Raw genomic sequence first — 15,515 nt, forward strand, 5'->3', positions numbered from 1 at the left:
GCAAGTGCTTTTGTGAATTACGTTATTGTGAACTCATTTCAATTTATTAAATATTGTACATGTGTATGTGAGTGACATTCTAAAATATTATCGTTAATTTTCAATTTGAGTTTATTAAGACAATTGCTATTAAATTAATTTTGTATGCTAATTTATTATAAAAATTGTATTTTGGACATCACTTCGTACTTATCAACTATTTTTACGTTGGATAAAAACATATTTTAAAAGCATAAGTGATTTTATCGCAACAGTGGCCTAATTGAAGGTACATGTTCCTATATAATGGAGATATAACAGATAATTTCATCGATTTTTTAAGAGTACGTTCGATTTCTAACTATATATTATATACCTACATAATAAGGTAATAGTTGTAGTATGCAACAGGCACGACAACGGCAAAAGAATGTATAGCCTCAAACAACTTTTGAATTTTTTTGCAATGCAGCCCGCACAACATTCACACTTACCTTCAATTACTAAATAAAAAAGCACTAATTCTATATATACCAAACTTAATAAAATTTTTATTCAATAATTTATTGGCAACAATTAACACTACCGCAATCAGTTGTGATAAACTATGAAATATTTACCTATAAAATATAATAACCACTTTTGTTTACAATAATTTTTATATTTCGTTTATACATGCTTCGGACCGTATATATTTAATAAAAGTTTGCTTAGTTTAATTTTCCTGCAACAAATTCTTTTAATAGTGCTGAGCTTTTAAAACGGTGAATCTAAAATGTGCCTAAATGAGGATTGCCTTAAATATAACTAAATATAGAGTGTACTACTACCTCAAATACGCTTTTATGTTTTCACATACTACATAGTACTTAGATACCCGTGAGTGTGGCTAACAATATTGCATTGGAATGAAGAGCAATTAGCGATTAAAGGAATAAATAAAATGATATACAGTGTCGAGAAAATATTCTTCAATTATCCAACAGTGTTTTTACGCTTCGAGGCACTCTCAGCCACATTTAATCTGCTGCTTTGAACTGGGTTGTCGCAGACAACAATGAGGCTGCAAATGATTACACTTTCCTATGCATCTGTAGAAATCTTCGGCAGTTGCCAATTCCACTCAAAGCTTTTCCAGCGATGTACCTTCTACATAATATTCTCGACTAAATATATCGTGTACAACTATTACGCTTAAATTGAAAAACCTTTAGAGATTTAGTTGATTAAATGATCATTACCACAATTGTTCTCTATATCTCGTTAGAAAGTTTATCAATTCTTAATGGAAAATATTTGCGCCAATTTAATGACTTGGTTCTTCAAATACGCGTAGCCGGCTTTACTGGCAATTTTAATGGTTTCAGTTTTATTCAATGTCGCTTGCTGTATATGGCTCGTTCCAGCGGTAGATACTGATTCGCTGACATTGCCATTCGTTGCAACAGTTGTAGCACTCGCTGTAGCAGCATTATTAGGAAACATATTTCGCAGCACATAATTGAAGCCGCTCGCCGCTTTATTGCAATTTGATTTGAAACGTTCAATGCCAAATGCGCGTATGGCACGCGAAACCCCAAATACTTGTGAACTAATGTAGGCACGCCTTACAGCTAAAGTTCGCCCATCTTTCTGCTCGCTATATTCAACTATTTCATCGACTTTCTGCAAATAGAAAAGGCGTTATATATTATTACATCATAATGCAATTAGAGTACTGGTGTGAACAAGAGATGACGAAAATAACGTAGATGTTTTAAATGCATTATTTTTAGAATTAGTCGAATGGAAAATGTACGCATCAATCAGTTTTCAGTCAATTATAATAAACAAATAAAGTATTGTTCAAAATAAGTTTGGATTCCTAATATTGCTGTCAAAAAATAAACTAAAATTGAACAGTTGTTACTGTCTTAGAAGCACGTTTCATATAAAAGATTTGCATTGTTTTCGTATAGTCGTGAAAGATGAAATTAAAATCAAAACTAAACTAGAAATACTTCACTATTTATAGAAGTACTAGCTAAGATGTGTATATTCAAACAAATCAATTCCACAGAAAATGAACTAAGCACACACGAAATTTAAATTTTCAATGTCAAACAAAAGAAAATATTATGGGGTGCATATATACATATGTATGTATGTAAATGCAAAGAAAAAAACATTATATACCACGCAGTAAAAATTATAAAAAAAAATAAATAAAATAACAAACCTATAAGGACTATTAGAAAATGCTTAAAGCCGGTTCATAAAGAAGTAAATAAATAACAAAAGCAAAGCGTGCAAAAAATAAAATACTTTGTTCGGTCTTTGCTCCCGCATGGCTGGTGGTAGCTAACAGTGATAAGTCAGCTATTTATAAATAATTGCACTTTTGAACTTACCATTATCTTTTTGAATCCAATGTTTCGCGTGAAGGTGACTAAAGTTTTCTTTTTCGGATCTAAAACCGAATCTTCAACAATTCTCACTGGTGCATTATTATAAAAACGTTGACCCCATTTTGGCACTGGATTTGTTTTGGATAGTAAGCGGCGAGAATATAATTTACCATCACGTACCTCACGCTTTATTGTGTCTTCCGTAAGAACATGTGTACTGTAATTTTAAAATGCTAATAGTATATTTTTATACATATGTATATAAGCTTATTATACTAACCTTGACGGGTTGGGATAACGATTCCAGTATGCTTGTACGACTTGCTTCCAACTGTAATCAAAAACTGTTTCAGTTGTACATTGCGACGCAGTAACCATGATTTAAAATTTAAAATCAAAACCGAAAGATAAAATTTATTTAACTTTTGTAAATGGCAGCTACAAAATGTTTACTCCAGCTCCAGCTATCACATGAATACTGTGATTAATTTATATCAACGATAAAATTTAATTATACGAGTTGCTTATCAGTAGCCCATGTATACTTTTTATGGGTATTACTACGCTTCGATTTTTCCTTTACTAATTTCTTGGATATCGCCACACTTGGTGTATACTCTCAAATGCAATGTTTCAGCAGCTGCCCTCTTCGACTAACATAACAAATATGTCGCTATTTTCAAATTGAAAGTAAAAGTGCAATGTTATGTAGTATGATGCTGCCGGCAAATAAGTGGGCGTGTGCTACGCACGTTTTAATGTTTTCACACACAACCCTGAGCTAAAAACAATTTTGTAAGTTTTACTTTTTTCCCGTGCTTTGTTTCGTGTAGAGAAGTTAAATATAGACGTCGCACTGCTAACAGACGAATAGAGATAAAGAAAATAGTATCAATTGAATATTTAATTAGACAGAATGCAGTTGTAGCAATTGTATCTAGCTGATCTTACCCACCATGTATAACAATTCTAGCAGCGAAATACTCGTATAGATCACGCGATCTACAATGTATTCTATGGAATCAATGCTTAGTTCACCAGCAAAGCAAGTTTTACAAATTACTCTTACACAATATTGACCCACTGTACGTCAATTGTTCGATTTTTTTCTCGATAAAATTTTTGTATATGTTTTCCAACAGCTTTTTTTTTCCTTTTTTACAACTATGATATTTAATGCCAATTTTTAAGAATTTTCGAAATTTTATATATTCATTTTCTATCACTTCCTCATTCCTTTGTCCTTTGTTTGCATTTTTATCCTTTACCTTTCCTAAAACCAACCAACAGCTGCTGCTGATTCCGTCAGAGAACGTGAATGAGTCTCATTCACATTCTCTGGCAATAGCACACATATTCACAACAACTGAATTAAAAAAAGCCAAAACATATATATAGAAACAAATGCCGACGCCAAGGCAGTAGAGTGAATGCGACAGCTACATACCTCATAACTAACATTAAGCGAAAGCCTTAATGTTGCCGTATTGTAATTATATTACTTAATTTTTTTTTATTTCACGGCTTGTGGAAAATAGAGAACGTATATAATATAGTAAAGTAAACGTATATAATATACGTTCTCTGAGGAAAATTCCAATATTATTATAATTTTTTTTAAATATAAATATTTGAAAGCATTAGAATAAGTAAAGCTTTAGGGTTTTGTTTTTTACACCAACACAACTTTGTGTTTATTGTTAACAATTTATGATATTTCTCTAATACTTAATTTTGCACTAATTATACCGTTTCGGTAGCAACTTTTAATATAAAGATATTTTTAATTTTGCATCGAAAATATTGAAAATATATAAGAATTAAACAAAATATTTACTGTAAAAGTTATATATATTAAGCAAGTAACATTAGAGTAAATATTACAGTGCCATCTATTGGCCAATAACTGGAAAGTGCCGCGAAATATCAAGTGAAAAAAATTGCGAGTGTTTGATTTATATGCTAACAAATTTAATATTATTTCATTTAAAGTAAACAGTTGTTAATATTAAACATATTTTCAATAAAATACTTAAATCAATACTTATCCAAATTACTTAAGTCCACCTAAAAAAAATTTTGGGAATTGTGGTTTTCTTTTCCTGTTGTCTATCAATGCAAAATTTAACAGCTGTAAAATTTAAACAAAACAGCTCTTAAAACCATTTTGTTAGCTTTTAGCTGATTTTTGGAAAAAAAAAATAGCTTGATTCGAACTATGCTTGATCACACGTCAAAGATCCTTGTGTTCAAATGTAACTCATACGCCGTGGGGCCGTTGTTACTGGGAAATATAATATAATGTTAGGTATTGTCGCATAAAATTTTTATTTAATTTAATTTAAATCTAAATCCGCAAGGAGCAATAAATAAAACTTTTTATTGTTTTTCATTTGGGAATATGTATGATAAATAATTGAAATCAAAAGTTAACCAAAGCAATGGCGTCATAGACTTTTACTGCAGCCAAGGCACATTGAACTCCAAACAAATTCATACAAGATGATAGCGCGAGTATAAAAACAAAAAGTACAATAACAGTAATGGACACCGAAAATACACAAAAAACACAACAATTTGCCATTTAAACTACCGTTACAAGCAAAAATAAAAAATAAAAGCAGCTGTTCTGCTGCTACTGCCTTGAGTAAAAAAACATAGCAATTGCATTTTTTTTTGTGTTTTTTAATAAAATACAATAAAAATGATAGTTTGGCTAATTTTTTTTGTACCTGCTGCTTCATCGGTCTTGTGAAATCAACAGATGTTTCAGTAAACACAAGTCAGTTATACAAAAAACATCGACAAGTTATCGACTGTCCATTTCTTTTCAGAGCCAAGCATAGTTCTTGATACATATAGTTCATACAATTCAATATCACTATACATATTTATATGCATATATGTATATGCATACATATATGGTATATACTCGTATACGCACTGCAATTCTGTAAGCTATCCGTTTGCATGGAAGGTTTTTAGTTAATGAACCGCAACCAAGTGGTCAACCGGCAAACACGAAAGGGTGTCCTCCGCAATTATTTAATTATTTGCACATTTTTCTTTTTTACACTTTCTCTTTGTATGTTTACTTCACACATTTGTGGCATTGTGTTGTATTTTTTTGTGCTGTTATATTTTTTCAAGCCTACCAACCTAATTGGAAACGTGCGATTTCGATTGCATTCAGTTGATGAGTGGCTTTTTCCGAGCTTTGTTTACAGAAGAGTGAAAAGTTAACGGTAAAGTGCGCATATACGACATATATATTTTTTATACTTAAATATTGGCACAATACTAAGTATTAAAAGACGTAAGTGTTGTAAAAAAAGGCTTTGAAAGTAAAAAACAAAAATATTTATACATATATGTATGTATGTACATATGTAAAAATAAAAAAAATTTATTTTTTCTATTTCATCGTTGTTTGAATTTAGGTATGCATCAATGTAAACACTTATTAAATTAATTGAATGCTAATTTTTTATAACTTTGCCACGTATTCACCTAGAAAAATCCAATAAAAGTCAAAGCAAATTGAGTTTTTAATTCCTTTGCGATTTGAACAAAAAAAAACAACACATAAAATGTTATATGTAACAAAAAATCAGACCTGCTGGAGGATTAAATAATCTTTATGCACAATGTCATTGAAGACTTTTAAGTGCCTTTTTAACCTTAGACATATGTATTATATATACATACATATTTACCGTGGATTAGTTTGCCAGTTTGTGTGCGTTAAACTATAATATGATTTCAAGGTCGATGTAGTGAAGTGATTTTGCCTTTGAGGCTGCAAAAAAAGTGATTTTATAATAGACTTTGCTTAAACAATAGTAATACCAACAAATTATTACTAAACAGAATACAATTTGTGGAGAAATTTGCTCAACAATCCGATTCGTGCTTCAAAAAATAAGCCGAATTCCTGCAAAACGTTACGGCGTAGCTCTAATTTTGAAAATAAATTATATGAATATATAACAAACTTGGTTCGCTGCCTTCTCATTCGAGAAAGTCGCAAATATACAAATACTTATAATAAAATTTTACTTTTAAATCGAGTTACGCTAATCTTGCAACAAAACCAACCACAGAAATATGTTTTAAAACATTTTTTTTTGTGTTTCTATGTACCACTCTATAATTTTTGACCGTTATATAAGTCAAATGCTTTAGGAGATACCACAACTCTGACCATTCATCAGCTTTATTATTGTTCTTCATATTAAATATTATTAATTAAATATATATTATTATTAGTAATTAGTTGATCGGAGAAAATCCTCACGTCGTATGGCGGTGTTGTTGTTGTTGTTGTAGCGGCACGGCGGTGTAATCCATGTTGCACCCGTTTTTGGTAGATTACGATAATAACTTTCATATCTAAATAACCTTTTGGGCTTTCTAAAACGAAACTTGAAACTTAAGGGAGGAAGTACCCGTAAAGGCCGCAAAAGTGCTTTATCGCGATTTATTTTCGGGAGAAGTAAGCGGTACACATAAAATTGATGTAATATATATTAAGCACAATGTTTAAGAAATATAAAAAGTAAAATTAATTGATTATTGCTTGTTCACGTAATTCGTGTCGCCGCTGACATTGAAATTGGCGTAAAGGATTTTTAGATCAAATATTATTTCACGCGAGAGGACTTATTTATCCTAAATAGACCGCGATCTTCAGGAAGCTCGAACATTACCCATTAAAATGAGGCTTCAAAAGTTTTCGATTATTTTCTCGTTAATAGTGGTCTAAAAATACTGTTTTCTTATGTTTATATAAGTTTATATTTTCATATTCTTACTCTATCTAGAGTAGTTTCTTATGGCTTTTAAATAAAATCTAGATAAAAAATAGATTTACTACTTTCTCCATAATCCCTTACACCCATTTGAAAACCATGATTTCGAGAAAACTTTATTTAAAGTTTGCGCTTAAAGATCGGCTTCCTCGAGGTGACACTAACTGATTAGGTGACATATCTGATTGATTTTCTTAGGACATATACTTATAGATTAGGAAATTAAAAAGACAAAAAAATTTTTTTTTAACTTTTTCGGGTATTTTCCTAATTAACTCCCTTTTCATCAGGGAGAGCTTATTAAGGATATAAATATAATCTTAATTTTTCAGTATTTTAAACCATAATTCTGTTAATATACTTATGTATATTTTGAAACAGCTGACATTGTATGGATGTGTATATGACTTCTGGCTCAGGTTTGTGTTAAGCTTCTCTCTTAGATAATATTTGTTTTTTTTTTTATAACTTTTCTATATTCCAAATCGTAGCTTTCTAAATTATACCGATTTTCGAATGCCATCCGGCGATATCCTATGTTCTCAATGGTTTCAGTCTCTAATTTTATGTTGTTACTTCATTGAATGTGTAAGAGTCGATAAAAATATTTAAATAGTAAGCTCACTTGTTCGCCTGCTCAACAACCTTTTTTACAATCTGCAATCCAGCTTAAAAATTGTTGATATAAAATATTAACTTCTCGCAATAATAATGCATATGTGTATTTGTAATTTCTACAATCACACTAGCATTTAAACATTTCGTTCATTGGCATTTAATTTCATTAGCATTTAATTTCATTAGCATAAGTGTAATTATTATCCTCTAGCGATATCGATAATAAAAACGCAAACTTGTATTGCCACTCAAAATTTGCAAATAATTGAGAGCGCCAACAACTGATGCGCCCAGAGCAAAAAGTCACACACATACCCACAACGAATTGAGTGTACAAAGTGCCAAGTAAAATGACAGGATACACAAGTTGGCAAATTGTTTGTCAGCTACGGCCGCAGTCACTCGTTGCAACTAAAGCAGTAGACTAGATATCTTTAGTGAGTTTTATTGTTAAAGAATCCAAAGATTCTGTACCACATATAATACCGCCGACTGCAGAAAATCTATTATACCATAGAATAGAATGTAAAATATTTTGTGAAATTATGTTAGCTTACCGTGTTTTAAGAAATTTGTGTATGAAGTGATGTTTTTAATCTAAAGTTGTGATTTCTTGTTGTGTTTTGAGCTGTGATAGCGCGGTATTAATAAAAAATTAATACGAGCAAAAGTCGTGTATTTGTGTAGTAAAATCGTAGGCATAGAACGTAAATAAATAAGCAGTAAAGCAAATATCGATTATAACCAAAAAATATGACATTTGTGCAACGATTTGTATACTTCAGTCATGGCCGGTAGCAAGCGCAGCAAAAACAACAACTCTACTCAACTGATTTTAAAGTGTGTAAGAAGAAAAATGTATAAAAAAATTAAAAATCGAAGCTAGCAAAAGTTTAAAGTGAATTTATTTTTAATAATGCTTGGATATTTATATATACTACATGTGTATATGTACCATATATACATACATACAAATATGCATGTTTATATACAAATTATTATACGCATATAATATACATTTTTATGCGGCTTTGAAATCAATATTGTTTATGAATATTATACACTAATATTATCGGTAGGCATGCATGCGTGTGTGTAATATATGTAATGAAAAATGTAAAATGCTTTTTGTCATCAACAAAAGCACAGAATCCGCCATGCTGAAAACAGAAAAGCAACATTTGTTGTACATGGCCCAGACGCACCTAATCATCCTACATACATAAATAACACACATATACGCATAAACACGTCTATTATTATGCACATAGTTGTATTTCGTATAGTAAGTGCATTATTATAATGGGGAAGCAATTTATAGCTTATTTGATATGGTATTTTTAATAAAGTCCTTCAACTAATGTAATTAATACGTTGTCATTCTGTGCATTGAAATGTTGAAAGCTATCTCTCATAATTAAGCAAAGTGACCATTTTATAGGCACAATCAGACATACCATACATATGTACATACATGCGGCATGTATGTATGTATATTTCCCCCAATGAGAATAAGCTGAAGTATAGCAGTATATGTTTATTGAGTGGGCTTAGAGAGATTGGCTCCTCCGATTTGCTTCAAATTTCATATAGAGGTTTTTTAGGTCATAAAAAAAATTACCCCATGTGTGTTTTTGGCTGAAATTTAAAAAAAATTGGAAAAAACCGGCAATGCGTGAAGGAGTTTTATGCGGAAGAACTAAGAACATACCGCTATTGGATTGCTCAGGGTTATTTGTGTGAAAAATAAAAAATAATTCATATTTTAATTTTTTTTAAGAATTTTTTTTCAAAATTAATTTTTTTTAACAAAAATGTCCATCAAAAAACATACATTGGAAATTGTCACATAAGAAACTTTTGTATAAGTTTTTAAGAAAATCTAAGGGGTGACTTAATCGGGAGTATAGCCGATTTTACAATTTTGCCAAAATTGTAACTAAGTTTTTTCTCACGTTCTTTTGTTGCTTGAAATATTCTGTGCAACTCTTTGCAGTATATTTCAATCCTACAAAAAGAAAGAACCATTGATAGGAATCTGCAAGCGTTAGTTACCTTTTTTGATCACTATTGCATATAGCTGTCACAAAAACAACGATCAAAATCAAGTATTGTACTTGTATGGAAAACTTTTTTATGGACAATATAAATTCACGCAATTTGGCATAGTATATTATCACAGGCATTTCTAAAATCTTCGAAAAAATGTTTCAGATCGAATCACTATAGCATATATATGCCATACGAACTGAACGATTAAAAAAAGTTCTTGTATGGAAACTTTTAATTTTTGAAATGTAGGGTAGGGCTAACATCAGTGCAACCTGTGTTAACGTTCTTTCTTGTCAAAGGACCAACATAAAAGATGGTACACCCTGTATGTTTACAACTCTATTGTTTGTAAAGCACATTAAAATACACCTCTCTGCCAAAAATAATATTTCTTATTACTTTATTAAGCTTATCTTTGATTTATGTATTTCAATATTGCCTTAACGTATCACTTTATCAAGTTGCCAATTAAGTTTAGGTGTTTTGGCAAATAACTATATTTGGGACATGGCAATTTGCCAATGACAAACACTTGTTTGTATTAATTCCACAAAACTAGTACCGTTTAACAACAGCAGCCGTTCAATAATTTGTGCGTAGGAGAAAGGAAAATCAGAATATAGAAAAAAAAATTTATAATTAAGATTTTTTCGAAAATGCTTAATAATGTTCAAATATATATGTATATATTTTTAGTTAAACATAATACATTTCTACCTATTTTCATAAGTAATAAAATAATCAAATTATTATAATATAAATAATCGGCGTCATTTCAAATAAACATTCAATAACGTTTCCTATTATTCCCCTATATATTATAATTTAGCTCAATATTTATTTAATTATAGAAAGTACTCCGGGCCATCAGGGCGTATGAGTAATCTATGATTACACCGTAACATCAGCCAACAACACATTTAAGTATAATACTATTTATAGATGTGGCATCCTAGTATCTATAAAAATATTTCTCGTAAAGTGAACACACAACAATATGTACTTATATGTACTCGTATCGGTCGGTGTCATACACATGTTAACGTATGTACATACGTGTGTATGTACTTGTACATAATACTTACATTTATGCCTTAATTTCTTATGACGGCGGCGATTTTATTTTTATTATTAGCAGGCACTTCAATAAACTCACAGACCATTTGGCGCCAAAGCGCTGCACAGTGGGTAATGTTTAAGAAAAAATTGTTCAAAAATAGAAAAACCCATTCACAATGAATTTGTTTTTATGAGTTACAGTAAAGCAATTATTAGTGTACAAGTATATCCCCGCTCACAACGAAAGCTTCAGTATCAATAGCATCAGAAAATATAGTAAATAAATGATAGTAAACAAAATGCTTAACAATCAAAACCAACACTACGGTGATTTGAAAAATCTAACGTTGAGCAACCAAGTTTTCGGTAATGATTTTTATTTAGAAGACAATTTTGTGTAAATTTTCGGTAATTGCCTTTGAAACTGCGGGCACAAATATCATTTGGGTTATAATAACCGATTTTAAATAAGCGCAAATCGAGAAAATGGACTTGAAAGCTACTACAGCTTTTTAGCTGAAGCTTATGAACATAATGATATCACACAGCTTACCTATGTTACGAGTGATGTTTCGTATAACAACTTCGGTTATACTGTTATGAGACATCTTGGTGATATCAGTAGAGCAACTCAAGGCTGCAATTTGATGAGATTATCCTTTTTAGGCTTTATTTAATATGATAGAAACTAGTCATTAATATTTCAGACGAGTAACGAGCAAGCAATTCGTGAGATATGGAAAGACAGTAACTCTCAAAATGGTGCTGAAAAAATATATATATTAACTATATTTGCTGCCTGAATCCACAAAAACGTGTTCCATAAACAAAGCAATACTTGCTTAAACTTAACAATGAAGATTTTTTAAGCTATTACTACTACGTAGCTACTTGTATACTTGCTTACAACATATATTATTCATATATTATTTTTTCTACAATTTTTAAACTATCTGATGAACAATTGTTTCCATGATAACGTTATATTATTATTTTTATCTTATATATATATTTTTTTAGGTTATAGACTGTGACTGAAGACAATTATCAAATCAACCAAGCAACCAAAAATTAATCTAAAACATTAACAAAAAAAAAAAAAAACTCGTCCATTTTCTCTGCACACGCTATTATGGATTGGAGCTGGGCTGTTGCCGGTGTCAACGATGAAATACCACGTACAGCCGGTTCGGAATGCATCAACTACATGACGAATCGTCGCCGCTGGATTGAATCCACCATTTTAAGTGCAATCTTCATTTATCTAATATGCTGGGCCGCAAAACGCATGGATCCGATAATAATGCCACCGCTGAAGGAGATCAATAAGCCACACTCCGCCATAAGACTCATGCTCATGATATTGATGACTTTCATATTTGGCGTGGAAATGGGCTTCAAATTTGCCAATAAAAATATGATATATGTTTTGAATCCCTGTCACATCCAAACTTTAGTGCAGGTAATTTGCATTATTTTGAAATTTTTTTAAATAAAAAATATTTATCTATTTATATGTTTGCTTGCAGATCTACCTTTTAGCAGCAAAGCCCAGTAAGACGACCATCGCTTTATTTCGCATACAAATGAATAATTTAAACGGTCCCTTTTTGGCGTTTCTATTCCCGGAAGTAGAATGTCGTACACTACATTTTGAACAGGCAACATATTGGATTCAGCATGCTCTACTCTATATAATACCGGCGTATATATTAAGAAGTGGTAAGTCTTTACAAAATTGCTTAAAGGGAATCAGTAATGTAATGCTTTCCGCAGAACCGTTCTGTTCCTATGAAAAATTCGAATTCGAAAATGGAAATAATTCCTAAAAATTTGTGTTTTCTATTATGTCGTTTTCAAATAACGGTTTTTATAATACTTGTAGAGAATTACTTATCAGCTGTTTTTTTTAGCTTTCGAAAATTACCAGAATAGTAATTGTAATTACTAGAAATATATTTTTTGCAATACAAATGCAACACATTCTGATGTCTAATAAATCAAATTAGTTTTATTTGATATATTATTCGGCTTGTTGATTTTCAAAATATTGTTTAATTATTAACTGTTATATATGTACATGGCTAGAAGAATGTTAGAAATAGCGATTACGACGATTTCGAACTGCTACAGTAAAACACATTAGCTTGTGACGTCATAAACGAAGAGTGGGGTAGAGCGTTACTTATAAGCCCCTATTACGGTTTTCAACGCAACTGCATTTTGGTTGAAGTTTTGAAATTTGATATTATCGATAACAACTCAATCCGTCCAAAAAAAGTTTCGGTTAAAGTGTTGTCGAAATTCAACTTTTCTGTGGTATTACGGATACTACATTAATAATTACTATGAAATATGGACAGATTTCTCTAGTTACAATGTGGGGTGCCTTGCAAGTAAATCTGGAGGCCTGCTTCCTATTTTTTTTTAAGAAACTAATGTTATTAAAGCTTAAGATTAAATAAAAAATATGAAAACATTTTTGATTACCTATGCTCAATCTAATTAAAAACTTTCCAGGCGCGTATCAAATTGAGGACTTATACGACTACAATTGGACTACTATCGGGACTGCTACAATGCTGCTATATCATTTCGCCTTACTGACCCCTTTATCAATGGTAAGCAAAAAATTTTATTTTCATACAAAATTACTTTAATAATAAATTTCCACCTCAGTTTACCGGCATAAATCTCAGCCATATGCTATGCGCTGCGCTATCAGATCCATTTCAAGGACAAAATTATCGCATCGCCGCAACAATACATGAAATCTTTCTATGCCCCATATTGAACAAAACAACCGTACTAATGTTTAGCAAACCAACAGCTGTGTCTACTGTCAAAAGACTAAGACCCAAATTTGAATTGCCACTAAATAACAGCACCAGAAACGAGAGACGTGTCTCAACCGATAATCCGTTACTCACTACACGCGGCAGCCATACACCCGAGCTGCTGTCCAAATCGGTACCGACGACACCCATATCTTTTGCACCAACCACAAACAGTTCACCAATAAGTGAAATTTCATTGGTTGCCGAAATGGCGGCCGCTGTGGCTGCTGGCAGTGGACCTGTCACCATGATGCGACGAATGAAACGAAATTCCATAAATTTAGTGACGTCAGAAGTTGTAGATGTTGACGGTAAATCTACAAAGCCAGCCACAAAAATTGACTAGTATTTAACGTTGATTTTTGCCAGATCCTGGTGGATACACACTAATTCCATTTCATGCTCATAGTACTGGTATAGTGATATTGGAAAAGCAATAAAAAAGTGCGATTAATTTGGCAGGTCAATTGTATTTGAGACTAAAGGGCTAGAAAATCAAGCGGTCATGCTTTAATGTACCTGAGTAATGCGGAAGCTGAAAATGTTAATAAATTCAGAAAGGAAATTAAAATTCAAAATTATGGTGGCAATAAATCTTAAATTTTTTTACATAAGCGGCTGTAAGTTATATAAATATAACGAATGTGAGCAGTTGTAGGAATGTAAATACATAAATAGAACATTGTAACTTCGTAAATTAGCATACGCTCTCAAATTATTGTAGATGTATACATACATACTTATGCATGCAAACATATGATAATTTTACTTTTAATTTTAAATGTATATAAGTAACTTACACACATTAATAATTACTACTCAAAACCTATAATAACTTTGAATAAATGATTTTTTTCATGCAACCTAAGAGATTGCATAAGAAAAAATTCAAAACTTTTTATATACAATTAGGATTGTTAGAAAAGTTATTGCAAAACAGTTCCGGATAATCGGTAATCAAAACAACCAATTGTCTTAAACTTCAAATGCTCATCAAAAATTATTCTCAATATTAGTCACGATGTTGTTAAGCATTACAACTTAATAACTACAACAAACATATATGAATAGTGTTAAGAAAACTTTTATCAATTTTTCTTACCAATTAACGAACATGTTAACTATGTATGTGGTATTCGAATAATGTCCGAACAAACCGAAAGATATGGTGAATATGTGGAATTTTGCTTAATTTTCAAACCAAAATGAAATAAGGCAACAGAAAATATTTCAAATAAATATTTGCCACTTGTGATTTCTCAAATGATGATTATAATTTTAAAATATAAACAGAAAATACGCATTATATTATATATGCCAGATATAATATACCATTTTTTTAGTAGAGGTATGCACCGCAACCTATGGTCTATTGTAGCCATAATATACCATAGATAAGATTAACTTATCGTAAATTACATGATTAAATAAAACAAAATAAATGTATTGCCTACAAAATTTAGTTAAACTAAACTAATACTCAAAATGACTGTAATCTGTTTCCAAAGACATATTATATATATGATTATATAATACTATTATTACTTTAAACAAAAATAAAACAATAAAAACATATTTTAACAATATATCACTCGTTGTTTCAATACTAATTCGTTGTGTTCAACTACGTTACCGGAGTTAACCGATCTAACCGTGTTTGAATCGGTAAGTAGTAAGTACTAGTATTGGGTAAAATGTTATTCAAAGTGGATTCTGAATCAGTTAAATCTAATTCGTGCCAATATATTGTATCCTTGTTCAAATCGTACTCA

The 15,515-nt window shown here is 30.9% G+C and overlaps 2 protein-coding genes across 10 annotated transcripts; one reads left to right on the forward strand and one right to left on the reverse strand.

The window, feature by feature from the left end:
- The first annotated feature begins 133 nt into the window (after positions 1-133).
- On the forward strand, positions 134-15,331 carry LOC106617898 (transmembrane protein 164). Of its 6 annotated transcripts, none has more exons than XM_036375390.2 (5): positions 134-323; positions 11,927-12,368; positions 12,436-12,628; positions 13,427-13,527; positions 13,586-15,331. In XM_036375390.2, the coding sequence occupies exons 2-5, from the start codon at positions 12,039-12,041 to the stop codon at positions 14,087-14,089; spliced, it is 1,128 nt and encodes a 375-aa protein (XP_036231283.2). In that variant the 5' UTR covers positions 134-323; positions 11,927-12,038; the 3' UTR covers positions 14,090-15,331. The 6 variants fall into 6 exon arrangements, with proteins under 6 accessions (XP_036231283.2, XP_014090836.2, XP_036231279.2 ...); XM_014235361.3 differs by having other exon boundaries at positions 134-268; XM_036375386.2 differs by lacking the exon at positions 134-323 and adding an exon at positions 5,375-5,682.
- Positions 502-3,691, reverse strand: prel (preli-like). Of its 4 annotated transcripts, none has more exons than XM_036375394.2 (4): positions 3,322-3,691; positions 2,647-3,222; positions 2,370-2,583; positions 502-1,644 (listed from the first exon to the last, which is right to left on the reverse strand). In XM_036375394.2, exons 2-4 carry the CDS (start codon positions 2,742-2,744, stop codon positions 1,255-1,257), a joined length of 702 nt encoding a protein of 233 aa, XP_036231287.1. In that variant the 5' UTR covers positions 2,745-3,222; positions 3,322-3,691; the 3' UTR covers positions 502-1,254. The 4 variants fall into 4 exon arrangements, with proteins under 4 accessions (XP_036231287.1, XP_036231286.1, XP_014090839.1 ...); XM_036375393.2 differs by having other exon boundaries at positions 2,647-3,225; XM_014235364.3 differs by having other exon boundaries at positions 3,318-3,691.
- Positions 15,332-15,515: the final 184 nt, after the last annotated feature.

Source organism: Bactrocera oleae, chromosome 4 (assembly GCF_042242935.1).
Source record: "Bactrocera oleae isolate idBacOlea1 chromosome 4, idBacOlea1, whole genome shotgun sequence".
Classification (NCBI taxonomy): Eukaryota; Metazoa; Arthropoda; class Insecta; order Diptera; family Tephritidae; genus Bactrocera; species Bactrocera oleae.